A 21,778-nucleotide genomic window follows, 5' to 3' on the forward strand; every position below is an offset into this window, starting at 1 on the left:
GAATACCGAATGGCCGAAAAGGATTCATTTATTTAAATATATCAATTTGTTTAAACATTTTTGTACCATTATTATTGTAGAGCTACGTGATTATGACAAAACGTATCATCACTAAGGGGTCCATATTGAGATCAGTTATTGCAGCTGGGCTTGGAGAGATGCAGTGTGTAGTCTTCCATACGACTGTGTGTTACCGAGAGAGACCCTGCTGATGTATACTTTCCCCTACAACGGTGTTTTGCTGATTCAGTTTGTGCTGTAGCCTATGTGTAGTATGACTTCTGAACGTTTTTTAGCAGGTCTAGGAACCAATATGCAGAACCAAAATTATATTATTTTTATGGGTACCCGGTAACCGCCATTTTTTATTTGGTTCCTACTTGGAACCGAATTTCAGTACCCAACCCTAAGTATACATGTATGCAAATGATGTGTATAAAAACTCATGTCATCCTTTTTTCCTTGAGACTGCTTTTAGCTTCGGATATTCATACTTGATTTACATTGTTGTGTGAGGTCCCCATGCAATAGACTCGCTGACCCTCTCCACTGCAGCGTCGTCAATCTGGATGGGGGAGTGTAATCTAGTGGCCTCCTGTAGTCTACGATAAGCTCATCGTCATTTGTGATCAGACTTATCACTGTGTTGTCATCAGCAAACTTGACCACTTGGTTGGAACTGTAAAGGGCAGGGCACCTGTCATTTAGACCAGTTACTCTGCCCTTGTTCACCAAGGAATCACTATTGATTATTTCCCAAACTTCCAGATGCAAGCCTAAACACTGAACTGTAGGCTCTACTGGCTGTATAGTAATAAGTGGCTGATATCATTTTCCATGGACAGTTACCTTGCAACAGTCAGCTCTCTGTGAAGTTATGACACTGAATCAACATCATCATCATCATCATCATCAATATTTTTCATCATTTTTAAATTTTATTTCACTGTTAAATACAGAGAAACATCAAATAAGTAAAAAGAGGGGATGGTTATGAACTGAACATCCATGTGGTCATGACCATGTTTTAATTCAAGCCACCAGGATGCCCCAGTATATTATAATAGTTACACTTTTAATATAGACACTGTCAAACAGAGCTCTCAGACAGTTACATTATGTATCAGTTGTCTGGTTAACTGTCTTACATATAATAGTCCACATCTTAAAATCTAAATTGAAAAGATGTATTAGTTATTATTCTAGTGGGAGAATTGCGTCCCCCATCCTTTTACACTGAACTACAGTACAGTGATATGCATACATAGTATCTTAACAATGCTCACACATCACTAATGATGTACTCACATGCTAACGTGAGCTTTGTATGCTAACGTTTATAAACATTGCCTATGGAGCTTGGTCTTGTGTTTCACTGTACTGTATGTAGCAGTGTGAGCTTAAGTTGTGATTTAAATAGCAGATTGGTCTACTTGTGTGGTGACAGACATACAGATAGATACACAGACAGACAGACAGACAGACAGACAGACAGACAGTGAAAATGAGACCGTCTGGCCCCTTTGACACCATGCTTGAAAAACTGTGTCTATCACAAGTTGCTGGACTGGAAGATCTGCATCATCAATGCTGTACATATCCATGTCATCTATTTTTTAATTTTCTTATTATTATTTTTGGTGGCTTTTTCTGCCTGTTATTGATACATAAAGTAGGCTGACACAAAGGTGACACACAGCAAAGGTCACCGGGATCGGGAGTCGAACCCGCGGCACGCTGTCAAACTGGATTACCAGCGTATGTGGTATGCGCCTGCACCGCTAGGCCAGCGGCACCCCATTGTCATCTATTTTAACCACACATTGTACATGTACACCAGAAAGGCTACAATGGTAATAATGTACATTACCAAGAACAAAATATCTATGTATGTGGCCAGTGCAGTGTAGTATCCACACTTCTTCTTGTCTTGTCCTGTCCTAGCAGCAGAGAAGCAGTCCTGACGAGCCTCTTTCACCTCCTTTAGGATCAGTTTCAGCAGCAGAGCATGACTCACTGTTCTGTCTTCACCATTCTCACCATCTGCACCAGGTTCTGAAAGGATAAAATAATTTATCCAAAATGTATAATCTATTAAGATGATATATCTATGAATTAATCGCAGATGAACAAACAACCATTGTTGTCTGTAGTTTTTATCCAAAATTTGTTTTGATGGAGTGACATGAAGCGAGTATCTTTTTAGAGTGTGTGAAATACCTTTGTGAAGGTCAGTTTCTTCCAGAGTCTCCTCAGAGGCGTTGGTGGCGTTCAGAGCATCCTGACTGACGTAACCATCCATGTCCACCAGGAAGTTTACCATAATGGTCTTCAGGAGACTTACGGTCATCAAGGTGAAGATGACAAGGCAGTACAGAGCTACAATAAGAGCAGAGTGACACCATCATTGATAGTGAGGGGAACAAAGGACAATGCATGGCTTTATTCCCCAGTGTATTCTGTAGACCAAGGTGTGAAAGGTTCCCTCACCTATCCTAGGCACGTTTTCAGTGGTGGAGGGCAGAATGTCTCTGAGAATCATCAGTAAGAAAGAGACAGTGGAGACAGAGGACAGCACAAGGGTGACTTTGAAGCCCAATTTGTCTCCTCTGGCATTGCTGATGTAGGAGGAAGCCACGTCCAGAATCAGGAAGTAGGTGAGAGGCAGTATGACGCTCGTTACATACAGCATTGGTCTCCTAGCTATGGTGATCTGGATTTGTAAGGTCACAGAGATGAGGCAAGAAAACATATTGAATTTGTTACACATACACGCACGCACGCACGCACGCACGCACGCACGCACACATGTTTTGTGTGTGTGTGTGTGTGTGTGTGTGTAGCAAATTCAATATGAATATATATATATATATATATATATATATGTATATATGTATATATGTATATATATATATATATATATATATATATATATATATATATATATATATATATATATATATATATATCATTGTAATACCTCATAAGTAAGCCTTGTATAACCTGTTGCAACTTCAAAGGTAATATAACTTGTATTAATGGTAATCTTCTTGAGATCCCATTCCCCTTTGGTAAGTATATGTTCTGTTGACATCTGGGTAAGTTCAGAGCCATTAGAGAATTGATCCAATATTATGCCTCGGTCTGAGAAGATGAAAACAATTTCAAAATAAAAAAAACAATGACCTAATTAAGTATTGATCAGTATTGAAACAAACATGCGTGCATGCACACACAATCTTTAGCAGTGTTAGCATGACTTACCTGAGTGGATAATGGATATAAAGGTGATGCTACATTTTTGAGTATCAAAAGGGAAGTCCATAGGATCCATCTGACACATGGTGGTCAATCGGCGAAATTGCGTTGCTTGTATCCCACCATTGGGATACACAATGACATATGGATCATTGATAGTAGCCCCACGGTCAGATACACTGATAGGGCAGAAGTGAGATTATGTTATTTTACATTTAACACTCATACAAGCACACACATGCTCAGACCATGTGAGACATCCCTTTTGACTAATATACACTGCTCAAAAAAATAAAGGGAACACTTTGATCCCTTAATTCTTTTGATTTTTTTTGTTAGCAGTATGTACACAGTTCATGAAAAAACTCAAAAGGATTAAGGGATCAAAGTGTTCCCTTTATTTTTTTGAGCAGTATACATTATTGGAAGTAGAGTGTCATTGCAAATTACCCTGCAGTGACAATGGACAATAAAAAAATAAGTAAGTAACATGCTGATTTTGACATACTCCTCAATGATAGCTATATCTGGGAACCACAGCATGTCTCTTGGGACGATAAGATGATCTATTCCACAAAACTCATTTGGATCCCAGGAGAGGAATTCATTGTTCCAGCCCTGTGTATAGAAAGGATTAGTTTAGTTTAGTCTCTAAATTAGGCAACAGGAATTATCCAAACAATAATTATGAGGTAGCACAATCATAACACCAACTTGGTGATATTTCTAGCAATGACCGTGACAGTTTAAACACTATCTATCGTAATACCATCAACAGGTGTTTCATTAGTGTCTCAATTCTCACCATCATTATCCGGGAATTGCAGGTGAGGGTTTGAGACATCGCATTCTGCACAGAGTTATTTTAGAAGGAACAGTGAAAGTGACGTTTTACAATAAAGTGGCACAAAATCGTCATGCAGTTTAATCAAAATCATAAAGGGTCCTTACCGCCTCCATGCCATTTATCATAAACTCTATCCTAACAAGGGTGGGTGTTGTCCAGTTTCTCACAGGCCGAACATTTGCGTGCACATCACTTTTGCTTGTCAGGTTTAAATGATCCAGTAGACCAAAGTATGAACAGTCAACCCTCTGACTATTAGAAACACCAGCTATGGACAAGGAACAAGACGCACAATTATAGAGCACATCCACAAAATGACTGGCAAAATAGATAATAGTCAACTGGTGACCTGTGACTACTGTGAGAACTGCCTCAGTCAAGCATCATCCAGATGAACCATTAACTCACAGCAGCAGTATAATACATAGTAAGCTAACTTAAACAAATAACTTCTGAAACTGTATTTAATAAGAACCAACTAACTAATTTAATCAACTCACCCATCAGGACGAGGAAAGCTACTGCCTGTGGAAACAGCATCGCAGTGTGCCTGTGCAGAGGACTGGCCACATGTTACTATATGTAAGTGGACCGTCAAGATTGGCACATGTCCAAACAAAAAAAAAAAACTTGTAACAATAGGACAGTGTGTGTACAAAAGCAAAAACATGTTATAAAGGTTAACCTGGGAACCTGATGAATCTGCCAGCTGGCTGTGCCAGGCAAAATAAAGGTATCAGTCATGATCTGAAATTCGGCCCTGACATTTTGGCCCAGACCGGCCCACAACAACCAGCACACAGATAGCAGATACTATACCGCCCGCTCCGTCGAGGCACACACAAACACACAAGCCCTATAATACCATCACTTTTACTGAAAAACCTCCCTCCATGTTCTGGAGTCTTGAGTAAAATAAATGATAACTATGCAAATGATCATTGCGATGCACCAACTGCACAACCTATAAATATGATTGTTGACCTACAGTACTCACTATCATACAGAACTACACAACCCATGAATATGATAGCTGGCCTACAGTACTCACAAACAAGGTGAGTGTGTTGCTCATATAAGGATGCTGGCTAAAGCACATCATGGCTCTGGCAGCAAGCTACCTTACTCTGGGGAGATCATCTCCACTGGAGATGACGTATTACAAACCAGAAGTAGAGGGCTATTATGAATGGGTGAAATATGCACATGATTTCATGCACAAATAAGTCTGGTATGGAATCAGAACTTTGACTAGTTAGCTAAATAGAAAACAAGGGTTGGCTAATGATCTGATCTGTTAAAGGCTAGATCTATAGGCTGTAAGAGGATGGCATAACAGCCAGGAAATGCTTAACTTATACTTGAAGGCTGTAATGTGCGACTGCGTACAGTGTGTATGCAAATACGTTGTTTTATTGTAACCGCAAAGTCATTTAGTGTATTTAACTCATTCACTGACATTGACGTGTTTGATGTGTTTTTTCCCAAAGGCCCAGACTGTCTTTGACGGGTTTGACGGGTTTTGTTGTTTTCCGTGTTTTTTCCACTAGATGGCGCTGTTCGCTGACACATGAGTGACTATTTCATCCTCAGACACACAGGAGATCACTTGATCGAAAGATTTCCTCCTCCATTCACTCCCTTGTTAATCGATTTGGAAAAAAGCCTATATCTCGCCTCTCTGCATTGTTTTTTTTTTTTTTGTATAAAACAGGGCTTAAAATTTCGGACTAGCCTTTTTATTACCTTTATATGATATTATTATATCCTATGACGAGTGGTACAGTAGAAAAATGTCATAACTCCATCCCGAGTCCACCGCAGCTAAAAACCAGAGCGGACGGTCCATGCGCTAGATCACATACTTTTTTTTGTTGATATCTGACGTTCATAATGACAGAAACCTCGCCACAGTGTTTTTGTCCCAAATGGGCCGTCGTAGTGTTTACGAGTGGACTTGATGAAATCACGGGTGAAATCTCATATTGCGAGACTAGACTTCCGGAGGGGCGCATTGAACACAAACACTGTGGAGAATGTTCTGTCAATATGAATGTCAGATATAAAAAATAAATTAATACTCAGGTTTTTAGCTGCGGTGGACTCGGGAGTTATGACATTTTTCTACTGTACCACTCATCCTAGGATATAACAAAATCATAGAAGGGTAAGAAAAAGGCTAGTCTGAAATTCTCCTTTGAGTAGTTAATACAATCAACTAATCAATCAATTAGGTTGCAGCTTGTGTATGCTCCTAGCAGCAACAATGCCCCCATGGAAAGATGCCACATTTGTCGTGCAAACATTGCAATAAGGGAAGTATAAGCTGGTGTTCTGCTAACACCAAATATTGTGTAATCTGTGTAATGAAACACCAGCTTCCACTTGCCCTTTTTGCACGGGCCTTATATCCTGAAGGGGCGAACGTGGCATCTTTCCATGGGGGCAGTGTTGCTGCTTGGAGCATACACAAACTCAAGTTCAAGGTCAAGTTTATTGTGTCCTATGCAGATGGTTCACGGGCCAGGTTCCGGTCCTCAGGCCGTATGTTGCCCACGTGTGTTCTAAAGGCTGCAGGCCAAGGTCAGATGTACCACATCAGCTTAACCTGCTTGACTTAAAAAAAATGTTTCTATTCTACGATTAGAAACATGATTGCCTAAGGAAATGTTATTAGTTTTAGTCTTTGTCAATAGCCAATATGTTTCTTGTGAAATGTGAAAATAACCAATCTACCAGATCACAACACACCCGGATGTGACACGTTGTGAGCCGGTAGATTGCCTATTTTCACTTCTTTTCTGAGCTTTTATTAATTTTGCCCTTAGTCTAGGACCTGGCTAAGATATGTATGCACTTAATTTAGGAGAGAATATCTCAACTGTTCTAGGCTAATATGACCCCTGAACAGATCACCTCCAGTGTGTCTGTGGAATTAAGAGACACTATGACATACTGCTTCAGTGAAGACTCAGGGCCAAAACAGTAAGATATAATCCCCCATACAGGTTGGTCAGTAGGACCAGAACTCAATTCTGTTTAAAGAGCAGAGCCACAATCCAGCTGTCTACGCACCACAGATGATGACTCATGGTTCCAGTAAGACAAACCATCCACCGGTTTCCACTGTCCCAGTTGTTTAATCTCCAGTCTACCAGTGCAGCGTCTGGTTCCTCCCACCGACCTGACATCATCAGGCTCCGTACAGAAACAATAGAATGTGCTGCTGAAAATAAATATTAATTTGTTCGTAAAATAATAATCCAAAAGTGTAATTTAGCTTTTTCCTGAGCAGGTGAGTCCAACAGTCTCTTCAGGTGAGCAGGTGTTTCTAGTTGAGTCTGAGGTTCCATAGTCCTGGAGAACAGACTCATTGCCTTCACATTGGAACTCTTCCGCCCAGAGCCCCAAAATTGAGCAATGATTATCGAAAGAGTGGGCAAAACCAAACCTATATTAAATTGTTCATAGGGTCAATACGAGTAAATAAATATATGATAACTTTTCCACAGGAGTAGCTTTTTCATGGTTATCATATCACACATTTTGTTATTTTCCCCATACGTACATGACAGGTGAAAAAATTACAAAATGTAAAAAAGAGTTATCATAATGAAACTTCCTGAGTTGATTACTTACATGAAGACAATGATTTATCGTATTACAAGTTTTCTGAAATCGTATATTTAAATATGCAAATTAGGCATTAGGAAAATATGCCCAAATTTGCATACTTTTCCTGAATCAACATTGGAACATTGGACAAAGCCAGAGTCAACATACTTATTTCATTTTGTTAAGATGTTGGAGTCAAAGGTTTTTAACGATGGAATATTCAATATCTGGCTCAATTTTGGGGCTCAGGCTCATGGACTAAATGCCTAATTTGCATATTTAAATATACAATTTCAGAAAACTTGTAATACGATAAATCATTGTCTTCATGTAAGTAATCAACTCAGGAAGTTTCATTATGATAACTCTTTTTTAAATTTTGTCATTTTTTCACCTGTCATGTACGTATGGGGAAAATAACAAAATGTGTGATAACCATGAAAAAGCTACTCCTGTGGAGAGGTTATCATATATTTTTTACTCGTATTGACCCTATGAACAACTTAATATAGGTTTGGTTTTGCCCACTCTTTCGATAATGAAATCTTGTCTGGCTCATGGACTAACATTGGCACCTTCACTTCGCCATAGAGCACCCCCTGGAGGACTAAAGGAGCCCTACAGCCAAGCTCCCTACAGACCACCTCTGCATCCTGCTGGTCAAAGTCACCTTCACACACTGAGACCCACGACTGATTAGACTCTGGAGAGAGAGAGAGAGAGAGAGATAGAGAAAGAGAGAGGAGCATGATCCCTGTGTGAATTGTGCAGCCGTTCTTTTTTTTTTTAAATCTGTTTTACTCAACATTTTCATAACATTATAGTATGTTATTATTGAGCTTGGCTTCAACTCACTTTGGTTTGTTCGTGTTGGGTTTACATTTTCTGGTCCGTTGAGAACGATAATGATAGCAATTATTCAAAATATACATAAATGTATTATACATGATAAAGATATGATAACTTAGACAGATACGAACGGGATGTGTAGAATGTGTAAGCTACACATTTTAGAGCCTTGTGGTCTCAGACTGTGCCTGTCTTGTCTAGGTCTTGTATTTCTATGTTATGTTCTTCCCCAGGTGTTTCATGTGTAATCAGCCCTCATGTGTTTATTAGCATTGTTCCCCAGACAGTCTTTGTCAGCCTTATCATGTTTGGTGTCACATCATGTTTAGTGTTGTGATTGTGATGTTTTCCCTTGTTATTTTGTAATAAATTACCCAATCTTGGGCTTTTTAAGGCACACTGTAGATCTGATAGACACCAACAATCAGAGAGAAAAACCTGAACAGAGAGAGGGACTATAGGAAAGATATAAACCAAGACCTAGACTACGCTTCTGGAAATGTTGAAAAGATGCACAGTTGAACGGGCAGAAGAGGTAATGATTGAAGAAAGAGGACATTGGGGCAGCAAAGTGGAATTTTTCCTGGCTGTAGCGGGGAATATTGTCGGCCTAGGCAATGTGTGGCGATTCCCATACCTCTGCTACAAAAATGGAGGAGGTAAGTCTGTTGAGAACTCATTTGCTAACAGTTTTTAAATGTTTAACCCTTCATTATTCATTCAAGGTAGCACTGCTTTGTGTATTTCAGGAGCATTTCTGTTGCCATACCTGATATTTGTGGCAACATGTGGTGTACCCCTGTTCCTTCTGGAGACCTCCATGGGCCAGTTCACCCAGGAGGGGGGTGTCACTTGCTGGAGGAAGTTGTGTCCACTGGCAGAAGGTAATTCATAACGCGTGCAATACGTTAGTCCGACAGCGCATTCCTCCGACAGCGCATGCCTCCGACGTTTTCAATACTAACCCTATACCAAACCCGCACCCTAACACTAACCGCACGCGGATGCCACATAGTCGGAGAAACGGGATGTCGGATTATCGTATGCCTCCCATTCATAACGATAGCAGCACCAATTCGGGACATCTACTGTGGTTTTCCACAGTCAAGATGAAAAGGGCTTTGATGGTGGCATTGGTGGTGGTCAAGGCATTAACACATTGACTGCCAGAGTGAAAACCTCGTTCATAGCTGCCCTTGCCAGCTATTTTGAGTATTCTGACCAATCTTCGCAGGCCCACAGAATACTTTGTGCTAGGACTATGAACACTTGGAATATCTCAAATCGAAGAATAGAATTTTTTAGCTAGAGCTAGTTGAATACAGCTTGTTTTCACCAAAAAAAGCTCTTTTTCTCTAGAAAGAGAGTTATGGCCATTTTAGTGAAATGGACACATGCAGGCAGAAAAAGGCAGGCATACCTATGATGTATAGGCATGCCTATACATCATTACAGTGCAGACTGGATGTATGGAGACAAATTGTAGTACAGTGAACACATGGAAAGTTAACTGGTGACTGGTGTCATCACTAGGGCAATGTTTGTGTGTGTGTGTGTGTGTGTGTGTGTGTGTGTGTGTGTGTGTGTGTGTGTGTGTGTGTGTGTGTGTGTGTGTGTGTGTGTGTGTGTGTGTGTGTGTGTGTGTGTGTGTGTGTGTGTGTGTGACACAGACAGACTGGCTGTGTCACACACACACACAGCAAATGTGAATATAGAGATGAATTACCTTCCCCAGGACATGCAGATGATCCTCCTGCTTTTGCTGCCGTCTTTCTCCGCAACACTCTCCCCTTCTTCTTACCTCCCCTGCCTGTGATCATAGAAAAACATCAAATAATGTGTGAATACATGGAAAGTGAACTGGTGTCATCACTAGGACAATGTTATAGTGTAAGTGCAATACATTTCTGTGTGTGTGTGTCACAGACAAGACTGTCTGTGACACACACACACACACACACACACACACACACACACACACACACACACACACACACACACACACACACACACACACACACACACACACACACACACACACAGCAAATGTGAATATAGAGATGAATTACCTTCACCAAGACATGCAGATGCTCGTCCTGCTTTTGCTGCCGTCTTTCTCCTCAAAACTCTCCCCTTCTTACCTCCTCTGCCTGTGATCATATAAAAACATCAAATAATGTGTGAATACATGGAAAGTGAACAGGTGTCATCACTAGGACAATGTTATAGTGTAATACATTTCTCTGTGTGTGTGTGTGTGTGTGTGTGTGTGTGTGTGTGTGTGTGTGTGTGTGTGTGTGTGTGTGTGTGTGTGTGTGTGTGTGTGTGTGTGTGTGTGTGTGTGTGTGTGTGTGTGAGACAGACAAGACTGTCTGTGTGACACACACACACACACACACACACACACACACACACACACACACACACACACACACACACACACACACACACACACACACACACACACACACACACACACACACACACACACACACAGCAAATGTGAATATAGAGATGAATTACCTTCCCCAAGACATGCAGATGCTCGTCCTGCTTTTGCTGCCGTCTTTCTCCTCAAAACTCTCTCCTTCTCCTTACCTCCCCTGCCTGTGATCATAGTAAAACATCAGATAATGTGAGAAATATAATGTACAATTATGTTCACAGTCAGCATGTCTCAAACACTTTGTCTATGACACCAATCCATTGGGGTCCTAGATATTCCATTCAACATATAAACATATGGTGCAAATGTGAAGGTAGAAATGAGTTACCTTTGCCAAAAAAGACAGATGGTCTTGCATCCTTTGCCCTGCCTGCCCTTTCTTCATCTTCATCTGAAACCAAATATCAAATACTTTAGTAAACAGGATCAAAACGCTGAATGTTGTTTACATGACCTGTCCCTTAGTCGCCTTTGAAGATTTTGACAAATGACAGTGGATCAGAGGTGGGGGCTTCTAGTGCACCTGGCCACCCCAAAACCAGATCTAAAAGTATATACTCTTCAGTAATTTGAAAATAACATCAAAGGGACTTGAAAATCATTGTTGACATAGCCTTATGATGACCCCATCAAATGATTTGTTGTTATTTACATAACCTGACCTCTCTTCCCTTTGAAGTATGCTGTGTGTGTGTGTGTGTGTGTGTGTGTGTGTGAGTGAGAGAGACAGTCTGTCTGTCTGTCTGACACACACACACACACACACACACACACACACACACACACACACACACACACACACACACACACACACACACACACACACACACACACACACACACACACACACACACAAAAATAACATCAAAGGGACTTGAAAATCATTGTTGACATAGCCTTACGACGACCCACAACAAAGGATTTGTTGTTATTTACATGACCTAACCGTTCTTCCTTCTGAAGTATGCTCCCACACCCCCCCCCCCAAATTAGCCAGATCTACAAGTCTACTGCCCCATGGTGAAGTCATAAGCTTCATCGTAATAAAATATATCACATGCATAGATTCAGAATACATAATATTCATTCATAAAATACTTTCTACATAAGTAAAAGATGATAAAAAAAAAGACTCGTCTTTTTTTTTTTTACACACACGCATCGCCATGCATTGTGAGCTTGTAGATCGGCTATATTCACTTCATCAAAATATGAAATAGCGCCATATCAATATAAAAACTATGTTGTGATGATAAAAACAAGTCTTACCACTGGTAAACGATGTCCGACTCTTCGTTGGGCTTGGCTGCCAGCCAAGAGACCCGACATCGTCGTCGCTAAAACTACTGTCTTCCCCATCGGAGGTATCGCCTGGGCGAACCCACGCTGCCTTCGGTCTCTCGCTCCGTCGCACCCCGGCCGGGGTATCGATCTCGGGTACTGGTGGTACATCATCCGGTACCGGTGGTACGGGTACATCCTCCGGTATGTCCAGTACCTCTTTTTTCAAGTCCTCTGGTACCTTCAAGTACTCAAATATATGCGGAGGAGCCTCAGGTCGTGGCTCTAATGGCGGGGCAGCGGGTGATGATGACCGGCGCTGTACCCTCACGTCCTCCGGTACAACAAGCTTAGGTCGTGGCTCTAATGGCGGGGCAGCGGGTGATGATGACCGGCGCTGTACCTTCACGTCCTCCGGTACAACGAGCTTAGGTCGCGGCTCTAATGGCGGGGCAGCGGGTGATGATGACCGGCGCTGTACCCTCACGTCCTCTGGTACAACGAGCTTAGGTCGTGGCTCTAATGGCGGGGCAGCGGGTGATGATGACCGGCGCTGTACCTTCACGTCCTCCGGTACAACGAGCTTAGGTCGCGGCTCTAATGGCGGGGCAGCGGGTGATGATGACCGGCGCTGTACCTTCAAGTCCTCCGGTACGACGAGCTTAGGTCCCGGGGGTAATGGCAGCGGTGCTTGCGGGAGTTGGAGCGGTCGCTGGGGCGCTGTAAAGGACATGCAGTCCTCCAACGTCCGTTGACCCTGGTCCCTCTGGGGCTCTGCATGTTTAGACTTTCTGCTCCGTTTCCCTACCATCTTTCCTACGATCTCCCCTTACACTCACCTAAATCTCTCGCACCTCACCGCCCTATACCTCCAGGCTCTCGGCTCCGTCCACCAGACGAGACCACCACCTCCTCCCCTCTCCTCCCCCCCTCACCTAAACCTTCCGACACCCCGGGTCCACCACCTCTCCTCTCCCTCAACTGTTTTTACAATTAGTTCAACTAAAATAAAGAAACTCACTAGAACTAAACTAAACTCAAAATAACTCACTTTCTCTCTCTTTCTCTCTCGATCACGCTCTGTCTCCGTCTGTCTCCGTCGTTACTCTCTGTCGTTACTCTCTGTCTTGTGTTTGTTTGTTGAATGCTCTAGGCAGCAGCTGGTACTACAGCTTGTTTTTGTATTTTTTTGGTCTGATCACATGACTTTTCCGCTCACATGACTTGTCTTTCCATGCAGCAGTATGATATGAAGACACAGGTTGCATAAGACCACAATACATCTTAAACCACAATAAAGACCATAGATCGCATTATTAGATCGCATTAATGCGTAATTGGCAGGCAATGTGTTAAGGTGATGTTTTTGTCTTTAGGTCACAGTGGCTATAGTAAATCCCAAAAATCACAACTCACTTCACCCTTTAATCAGCCAATTGGATTTACAGAATGGAATAGGACATGAAAAATGAAGCTTGGTCTCATGCTAGGGGAGCTGGTCAATTATAGGGAACGGGCGTAGTGACGTCAGAGTTAAGATTCACTATTAAATCTGCCCACTTTTGATACCATCTTGGTAGGTGACCAGTTTGACCAGCGCTGCAACGTCAGCCTGTAGTATGTTTCTCGTCTAGCAGCAAATACCCGTTGCTGCGTTGTCGGATGCAAGTGTTCCGATGTTGGAGTTAAAATGTACACAATTCCAACTTGGAAGCAAAACTACTGGGATCAGATGTCGGAGATATCAAATAAATGTCAGCTGACGAAATAACATAACCTTCAACAACATTCCCAAACACATATACAGATGTGCCATTTCAAAACTTCAAATGTCCTGCCATCACCAAGACAGTAAATTTTCAGGGGATTCCCAGGGCAATAAGAGGGACAAAGAAGGGCATTTAAAATGCTGAATTATTTTGATGATCACTGCTTTTATGATGCTAATTAATTTGAGCAACTGGTCAAGGACCTCTTCAAATCACCTTTCGCCTCATAATGAGTCTGACACCTTCTTCAACACACATTCTTTTGTTCTCATGTATATGGATGTCTGTTGAAGGGGAAAACGGGGGTGTGTAGTGACAACTTATTTTCAGGGGCAAAACAGTGCCTTTTTAAGGGCAGAACAGGGAGGAAAAAATGCCTTTTCAGGGCACTTTCAGGGAAAGAACAGTAACGTGTGAAGTTTTGAAGTGGCACATCTGTAAGCTCTCTGCCTGTGCTCAAACAAGCATGACAGCACACAATCAACATATAAACATCTGTTGTGTTGATCAGACCGGAGTTTGACCAGTGGAAAAAGTACTCAAATGTTTTACTTAAAAAGTATCAATACTGCAATGTAGAAATACTCTGTGTAACAAGTAGTAAGTACTACAGTAAAAGTACTTTTGGTAGATAGGGTACCACAAGTAAAAATAATCTTTATGTAGAATGTCCCGTTTCACAAGGTATCATATTATGTATAAAATGTAGCTTGTAGATCGGCTATTTTCAAATAGCCAAAGTTTAAATGGGGTGAAGTGGTTAAAGGGGTTCTAGGCAACTTCAGAGAAGGTAACTTAAAGCCTTAAATTTAGGCTTCAAGTTACCTAGAATCCCTTTAATGCAGTATAATAATTAAAATCTACAAAGTAACTAGTAACTCTCAATGCTGTTGTGGGCTGCTTCCTTATTGGGCTGCTGTTTGTTTTGTCTGATTTGCCACTAGTATAATTTAGTTGTGTTATATCTTATGGCCTACCTACCAACTCCATTTAGTGTATGTGCAAAGCTGACCAATCAAAATTATTTACATTTTACCCAACAGGTATAGGGTATGCAGGGCAGCTGATTCTTTTCTACACCGCTATGTATTATATTATTATTTTGGCCTGGGGGTTGTTCTACCTCATCTCATCCTTCAACTCCCAGCTCCCTTGGGCTAGTTGTAACAACCTCTGGAACACAGGTAAGACATCGTACAGTCTATTTGACCTAACATAGTCTCAATTTTGTACAAAATTTAAGGCTATGCATAGCCCCATATAACATTTAACATACATATCACTTGAAAGCCTATCTGATCAGATAGTCTACATCCCTTTCCATTTTAAGCCATGCTGCTAATGTAACTATTCAATAATCCCATGCTTTTGTAGCAGAGTGGCTCACAACCTCAGCCTGATGGCCTGAAAATGTAATCTCCTCCGAGCTATAAGGAATTCCCTTTGGCTAAGATGTTGGCTTTCCACACGGGAGACTCGGGTTCGAATTCCGGCCGTTACATTGGTGCCGTGACCCGAATCGGGTTTCCCCCTGGGAGGAGGTCAAAAGGGGGGAGAGTGTAGCAGAGTGGCTCACAACCTCAGCCTGATCAAATATCTCCCTCGAGTTATAAGGAATGCCTTTTGGGCTTAGTGGTTAAGATATTGGCTTTCATTGCGAGAGACCCGGGTCCAAATCCTGAACGTTACACTTTAAAACCAAACAAGAAAAAAATCAGGATCCGTAATCGTCGTGTTTGTGGGAGCAGGTCATAATTAGTAGAATGGTTACACACTAATTAAATAATTATTACTGGTAATTACTGACGTAAAATAACACATTGATTAAAAACACATTCAATCAGTCCATCCATCCATCCATCTTCAACCGCTTATCCGGAGTTGGCTCGCGGGGGCAACAGTTCCAGCAGAGAGCTCCAGCCTTCCCTCTCCTGAGCCACTTCTTCCTGGGGGATCCCGAGGCGTTCCCAGGCCAGTGTGGAGATGTAATCCCCCCATCTGGTCCTTGGTCTGCCCGGGGTCTCTTCCCAGTGGGACGTGCAGCGAGGACCTCCCTAGGGGGACGCTCGGGAGGCATCCTTACTAGATGCCCGAACCACCTAAGCTGGCTCCTTTCCAAGTGAAGGAGCAGTGGCTCTACTCCGAGTCTCTCTCGGGTGACTGAACTTCTCACCCTATCTCTCTTTTTTTTTAATTACATTTTTATCACACGATTTTGTAACCCATTTTTTCACCCAGTGCCAATTGTCTAAGTAATCCGTGGCGCTACACTCCCTCTGCCAGTCTAGGGAGAGCCTAGTGCCGAACTCATGCCTCCTTCAATGCATGAGAGCTAGCAAGCCGCTTCTTATCACCTGACAGGGGGGAGGTTCCCTGGTTAGACGTAGCGCGTGGAAGGAACACGTTATTCCAACCAGTTCCTTTCCCCTCCATTAGTCGCCCCAGCCGACCAGGGGGAGGCAGTATAGAGACCAGGATTACTGCATGTTTTTATGAGTGTACCTACCCTAGGAGACACGGGGAGAACATGCAAACTCCACACAGAAAGGCCCTTTCACCAACCCCACCTAGGGTATGGGCACTGATGACGCGGAGGAGAGAACACGCCCCCAGTGCCCACAGCGTCCCCGGCGGGAATAAAACCCAGGACCTTCTAGCTGTGAGGCGACAGCGCTAGCGACTGCGCCACCGTGCTCCCTACCACCCTATCTCTAAGGAAGATGCCAGCAACCCGTCTGAGAAAACTCATTTTGGTCGCTTGTATCCGCAACCTTATTCTTTCGGTCATCATGACCCACACTTCATGACCATAGGTTAGAGTAGGAACAAAGATTGCTCGGTAGACCGAGAGCTTTGCCTTCTGGTTCAGTTCTCTTTTCGTCACCATAGTGCAGTACAGCGACTGCAATACTGCTCCTGCTGCTCCAATTCTCCGGCTGATCTCCTGCTCCGTCCTCCCCTCACTCGTGAACAAGACCTCGAGATACTTAAACTCCTTCACCTGGGGCAAAGCCTCATTCACTACCCCCGGACTCCACAATCCATCGGTTTCCTGCTGAGAACCATGGCCTCAGATTTGGAGATGCTGATCCTCATCCAAGACGCCGTACACTTGACTGCCAATCGATCCAGTGAGAGCTGAAGGTCTCGGACCGATGGTGCCACGGGACCACATCATCCGCAAAAAGCAGTGAAGCAACCCTTAGCTCACCGAACCGTATACCCTCTCCGGCACGACTTTGCCTCGAGATCCTGTCCATGAATATCACAAACAGGATAGGTGACAAGGCGCAGCCATGGCGGAGGCCAACTCCCACCGGAAAAGAATACGACTTACTACCGAGCACATGGACACAGCTCTTGCTTTGGGCGTACCGAGAATGGATGACCCTCAACAAGGTCCCCCTCACCACATATTCCTGCAGCACCTTCCACAGAAACCCCCGGGGGACCCGGTCATATGCCTTCTCCAAATCCACAAAACACATGTAGACAGGATATGTATACTCCCAGGCCCTCTCCAGGATCCTTGCCAGAGTAAAGAGCTGGTCAGTTGTTCCACGACCTGGATGGAATCCACATTGCTCCTTTTGAATCTGAGGGTGGATTCAGACTGGGATTCAGATTGATTCGAACCGTTCCCGAGTACGATTGGCCTCTCCCAGCTGGCCAGCATTCACATTGGCCAAGATTCTTCCGTACCCGAGTACACTTCATTCAACAGTAATGGTAAATATGTTCCTCATGGGGGCGCTGTGGACTATGGGGCTTTAGGAGATAGAGAATGTCATTCACAGAAGAAGAGTCACTTGTCAGAGTTTAGAGTGTTTGACAGTGTTCCTGATGTTGTCTTGAGTTATAATATTAACAGAACAACAATACACAACCAAAGCAGTGTGTGCACCGGTCTTTGAAACCTCGCAATGTAACATTGTCTGTAATTATTATATGACAGTGATGTCACTGACACATCCATGGTATTCTAGCAGTGACGTCAGAGACTAATCCTTGGTATTTATCCTAGCGGCAGCTTTCGCTACACATGTGTATTTTTTTTTGTTTTTTCACGGCTCGTGCTACTCAAACACTAGCGGGATTATTATTTCTTGTCAACATTCAAGTACAACTATGAGACGGTATAACCCAGGTAAAATAATGTGTCATTATAACGATATATACATTATATATGATTAGCAGTCCACTTCCCTCTGTTGGTACGGATGGATTCACATTGCAGCGTTCCGTACTCGAGTATGCATGATCCGGATCCGAGACTACCTCCCCAGGCGGTCCCAGGTACGGTACGGTGATCCGTTCCGGGAATGGTACGCAACATTCACACTACATACACAACATCTGCTAAGTGGTCCAGGGTGCGCACCCGGGACCATAGTCTCAGGTTCGACTATCGGCCGGACCCTGCTTTCCAGTACCTTAGCGTAAACTTTCCCAGGGAGGCTGAGTAATGTGATACCTCTGTAATTGGCACACACGCTCTGGTCCCCCTTTTTGAAAAGTGCAGGGACCACCGCCCCGGTCTGCCACTCCCTCGGCACTGTCCCAGACTTCCAAGCAATGTTGAAAAGACGTATCAACCAAGACAGCCCCTCAACATTCAACCAGTGAACTGCTCAAATCCTGTAATGTCTGTGATTAACACATTAATCAAATCTCTTCAAATCCTCTTGAAAACGTGATTGAATTTCACTTTCATTAAAAGTGCATTATGAATAACATAATTTAAATGATTATTAATACTATTATCATCATTGTTATGATAACCAAGTTAAATATGTTCTCTCTACTCCATCAGATAATTGTGTAAACTTCTCATCACAAAATGGTTTCAACAAATGGGCTAACCAGACCAACACCACCTCTGCTGCCACAGAATTCTGGGAGTATGTTTATAAGAGATGATTATAGATACTTTGCATTCTGTTCCTGCTCCCTAAATCTGTTTACAGGCCAGGCCAGGGTTGCACACTGTGATAAAGAGCTGTATTTTTATATTGCAACATTACTAAATATGAAAAGTAACTTACTGTATGCTGCTATTAGAAATGAATAATGTATGCTAATACATACAACATGCACTTTAATATGGAGGATTTTTGAAGAGTATACATTTGTGACTGAGATAAATTACTGGTGAAATCACACATGTAAAACTGACATTGATGGAAGTATCAATAGGAAACTAGTCTATTGGTATTAGTAAAGGTTTTCATATATCAGCCATTTCAGCCAGACACTAAAATAAATGCATCCCTGCTTTGTACAATCTGTCTTTCTGTCCAGGCGACGAGTGCTGGCTATCTCAGGAGGCATCGAAGAGGTGGGCAGCATCAGATGGGAGATTGTGTTATGCCTCATTGCTATGTGGATAATCTGCTACTTTTGTATTTGGAAAGGAGTCAGGTCAACTGGAAAGGTATTTGTGCACAAATATAATTAAGTCTTTCTACCACTGTAGTAAGTCAAAATAAAAAACAATTAGATGCAATGACAACCTATCATTTCCAGGTGGTATATTTCACCGCTACCTTCCCCTATGCAATGTTATTGATTCTTCTGATCCGTGGACTCACTCTACCGGGGGCGCTACAAGGCATTGTGTACTACCTCCTTCCTGAACCCTCACATCTCACCAACCCACAGGTAGCACATTATGATAAAAAATGCAAACATTATAGGCTGATTTCAGTCCATGAGAGGTTAACTGAATGGCTTTATGCATGCATCTCTCATTGTTACTTTTGTAAGAACAGGTGTGGATGGAAGCTGTTGGCCAGGTCTTCTTCTCTTACACTATAGGGGTGGGTTCCTTAACTGTTCTAGGGAGCTACAACAAGTACAACAACAACTGCTACAGGCAAGTCTGTTCAAAATGCATTGTGTGTTGCGTTGGTTACTTGGTATCCATAGCAATAAGCGAAATGGGTGGCTGTGAACACATAACCTATATCTGGATCTATGCTGGTCCATAACAAATATGCCTACTTGTTGTAAAAACTGTGCTAATGACCAAATGTAAGATATTCAGAATACAGCTGTTTTGAATTATTGTGATGTCAAATCTGAAGCTAAAGACTATGATTTGTATTATGTTTTGCAGAGACTGCCTATATCTGTGTTTGCTGAACAGTGCCACTAGCATAGTAGCTGGATTTGCCGTCTTCTCAGTGCTGGGATTCATGGCTCACGAGCAGGGTGTTCCCATTGATGAAGTGGCAGAGTCAGGTAGCCTACTGCAAGTCACACAATGTCTACATAAATTACACAAAGATCCATTCCGAAGTCATACAGACTTCCAGACACAAAAATAGTCACACACGCATTGATTATTCAAGCAACGACTCGTAAGCAGCAAGTAAGCTAGCAGCAGAAGGTCATGAAAGATCTCAGACTCATACACCGGCTCATGGTTGGATAAAATTGTGCAATGACAAATGGTGATGATCTGCAGTGTTATGTTTCTGTTTTCAGGTCCAGGGCTGGCCTTCATTGCATACCCTCAGGCAGTAGCCATGATGCCCCTACCTCAGCTATGGGCTGTCTGTTTCTTTTTCATGATCGTTCTCTTGGGTCTGGATACACAGGTGATATACAAATGGGAGACTATTTGATACTGAAATATATTTGGGTCAAAGTGGTTGCTGTGAAATCACTTTTACTATATACAATTAGAACTGCTCTTTTGTGGTTTTGGGCTAGTGACTTTTGTTGTTGTTGTGAAATACCCCTTTATGTTGTATGTCAGTAATTAGAAAAGGACGCACCATTAATAAGCCCAACCTATAGAGCCAAAATGTTTTACATATATTTTATATATATTACATATTACATTTACGTTTCGCGTAGGGCACCTGGCATGCCTCACTACACCGTTCCCACCTCGCAACATAATTAATTCTACTCACCAAATGTCGGACACAACGGAAGTGGAAGCAGCTTCCTACCGCTTACCGTGCGTACCACCGAGGCCAACACAACACGACGGCCCGCCATTGAAAATCCCCAAAACAACAAGAGCACGTTGCTCTGCTCTGCTCCACACACCAGGCTAGGTTCATGACACCAAAGGATTAGCCAGTGATGTCATCATTACTGGTCAACACACCAGGCTAGGTTCATGACAGCAAAGGATTCGACAGTGATGTCATCATTATGCAACCCGGAAGTACACATCGCCGGCATTGGGATGCCAGGTTGGGATGCCACGCCAGAAACAAGCAAGAACCTGCATGATTTTTTTTTTTTTATTTATTTATTTATTTATTTTTTTTACCGTTTGGAGATTTTCATCCGACGACTTTGGCGCGGACCACCAGGGGGTCCGCGGACCCCCTGAAACATAAAAAATATTATTTCTTCCCAATTTTTTTTCTCAATTTTTTTACTTTTACATTACAACTTTTTTTTTTTTTTTTTTTTTTTCCCAAATGTTCATCCCATATATACACGCGCCCACGCTGGGCCCCGTGCGCGGCTAGGGGTTTCGGGCGGCCGTAGGCCGCCCGGACCTCTAGTATATATATATATATCACGCATATCACCATAAGGTACATTTGGGTGTCCTCACCACAATCACTCAAATATCATGAAAATGGAACAAAATAATCAAACTCTGAGGTCTTATTATGAATGGCCAAACATTTACACACTTATCAGTACAATGATGAGTCTCTGGAAATGTGTTTCCTTCATTTT

The 21,778-nt window shown here is 42.5% G+C and overlaps 1 protein-coding gene across 1 annotated transcript in view; it reads left to right on the top strand.

Annotated features, from left to right (window-relative positions):
* Positions 1-9,102: 9,102 nt before the first annotated feature.
* The window catches only part of LOC311055170 (sodium- and chloride-dependent GABA transporter 2-like), a 34,410-nt gene continuing 21,734 nt past the window's right edge, over positions 9,103-21,778 (top strand). The window contains exons 1-9 of the mRNA XM_084071262.1: positions 9,103-9,228; positions 9,319-9,453; positions 15,109-15,249; positions 18,879-18,966; positions 19,367-19,499; positions 19,592-19,726; positions 19,837-19,940; positions 20,184-20,308; positions 20,555-20,667. Of these exons, the coding sequence (XP_083927388.1) occupies positions 9,108-9,228; positions 9,319-9,453; positions 15,109-15,249; positions 18,879-18,966; positions 19,367-19,499; positions 19,592-19,726; positions 19,837-19,940; positions 20,184-20,308; positions 20,555-20,667 (1,095 nt within the window). The 5' untranslated portion in view covers positions 9,103-9,107. The remainder of the gene's footprint in view (positions 9,229-9,318; positions 9,454-15,108; positions 15,250-18,878; positions 18,967-19,366; positions 19,500-19,591; positions 19,727-19,836; positions 19,941-20,183; positions 20,309-20,554; positions 20,668-21,778) is intronic.

Source organism: Gymnoscopelus microlampas, assembly GCF_963454915.1.
Source record: "Gymnoscopelus microlampas genome assembly, chromosome: 11".
In the NCBI taxonomy this organism is placed as follows: domain Eukaryota; kingdom Metazoa; phylum Chordata; class Actinopteri; order Myctophiformes; family Myctophidae; genus Gymnoscopelus; species Gymnoscopelus microlampas.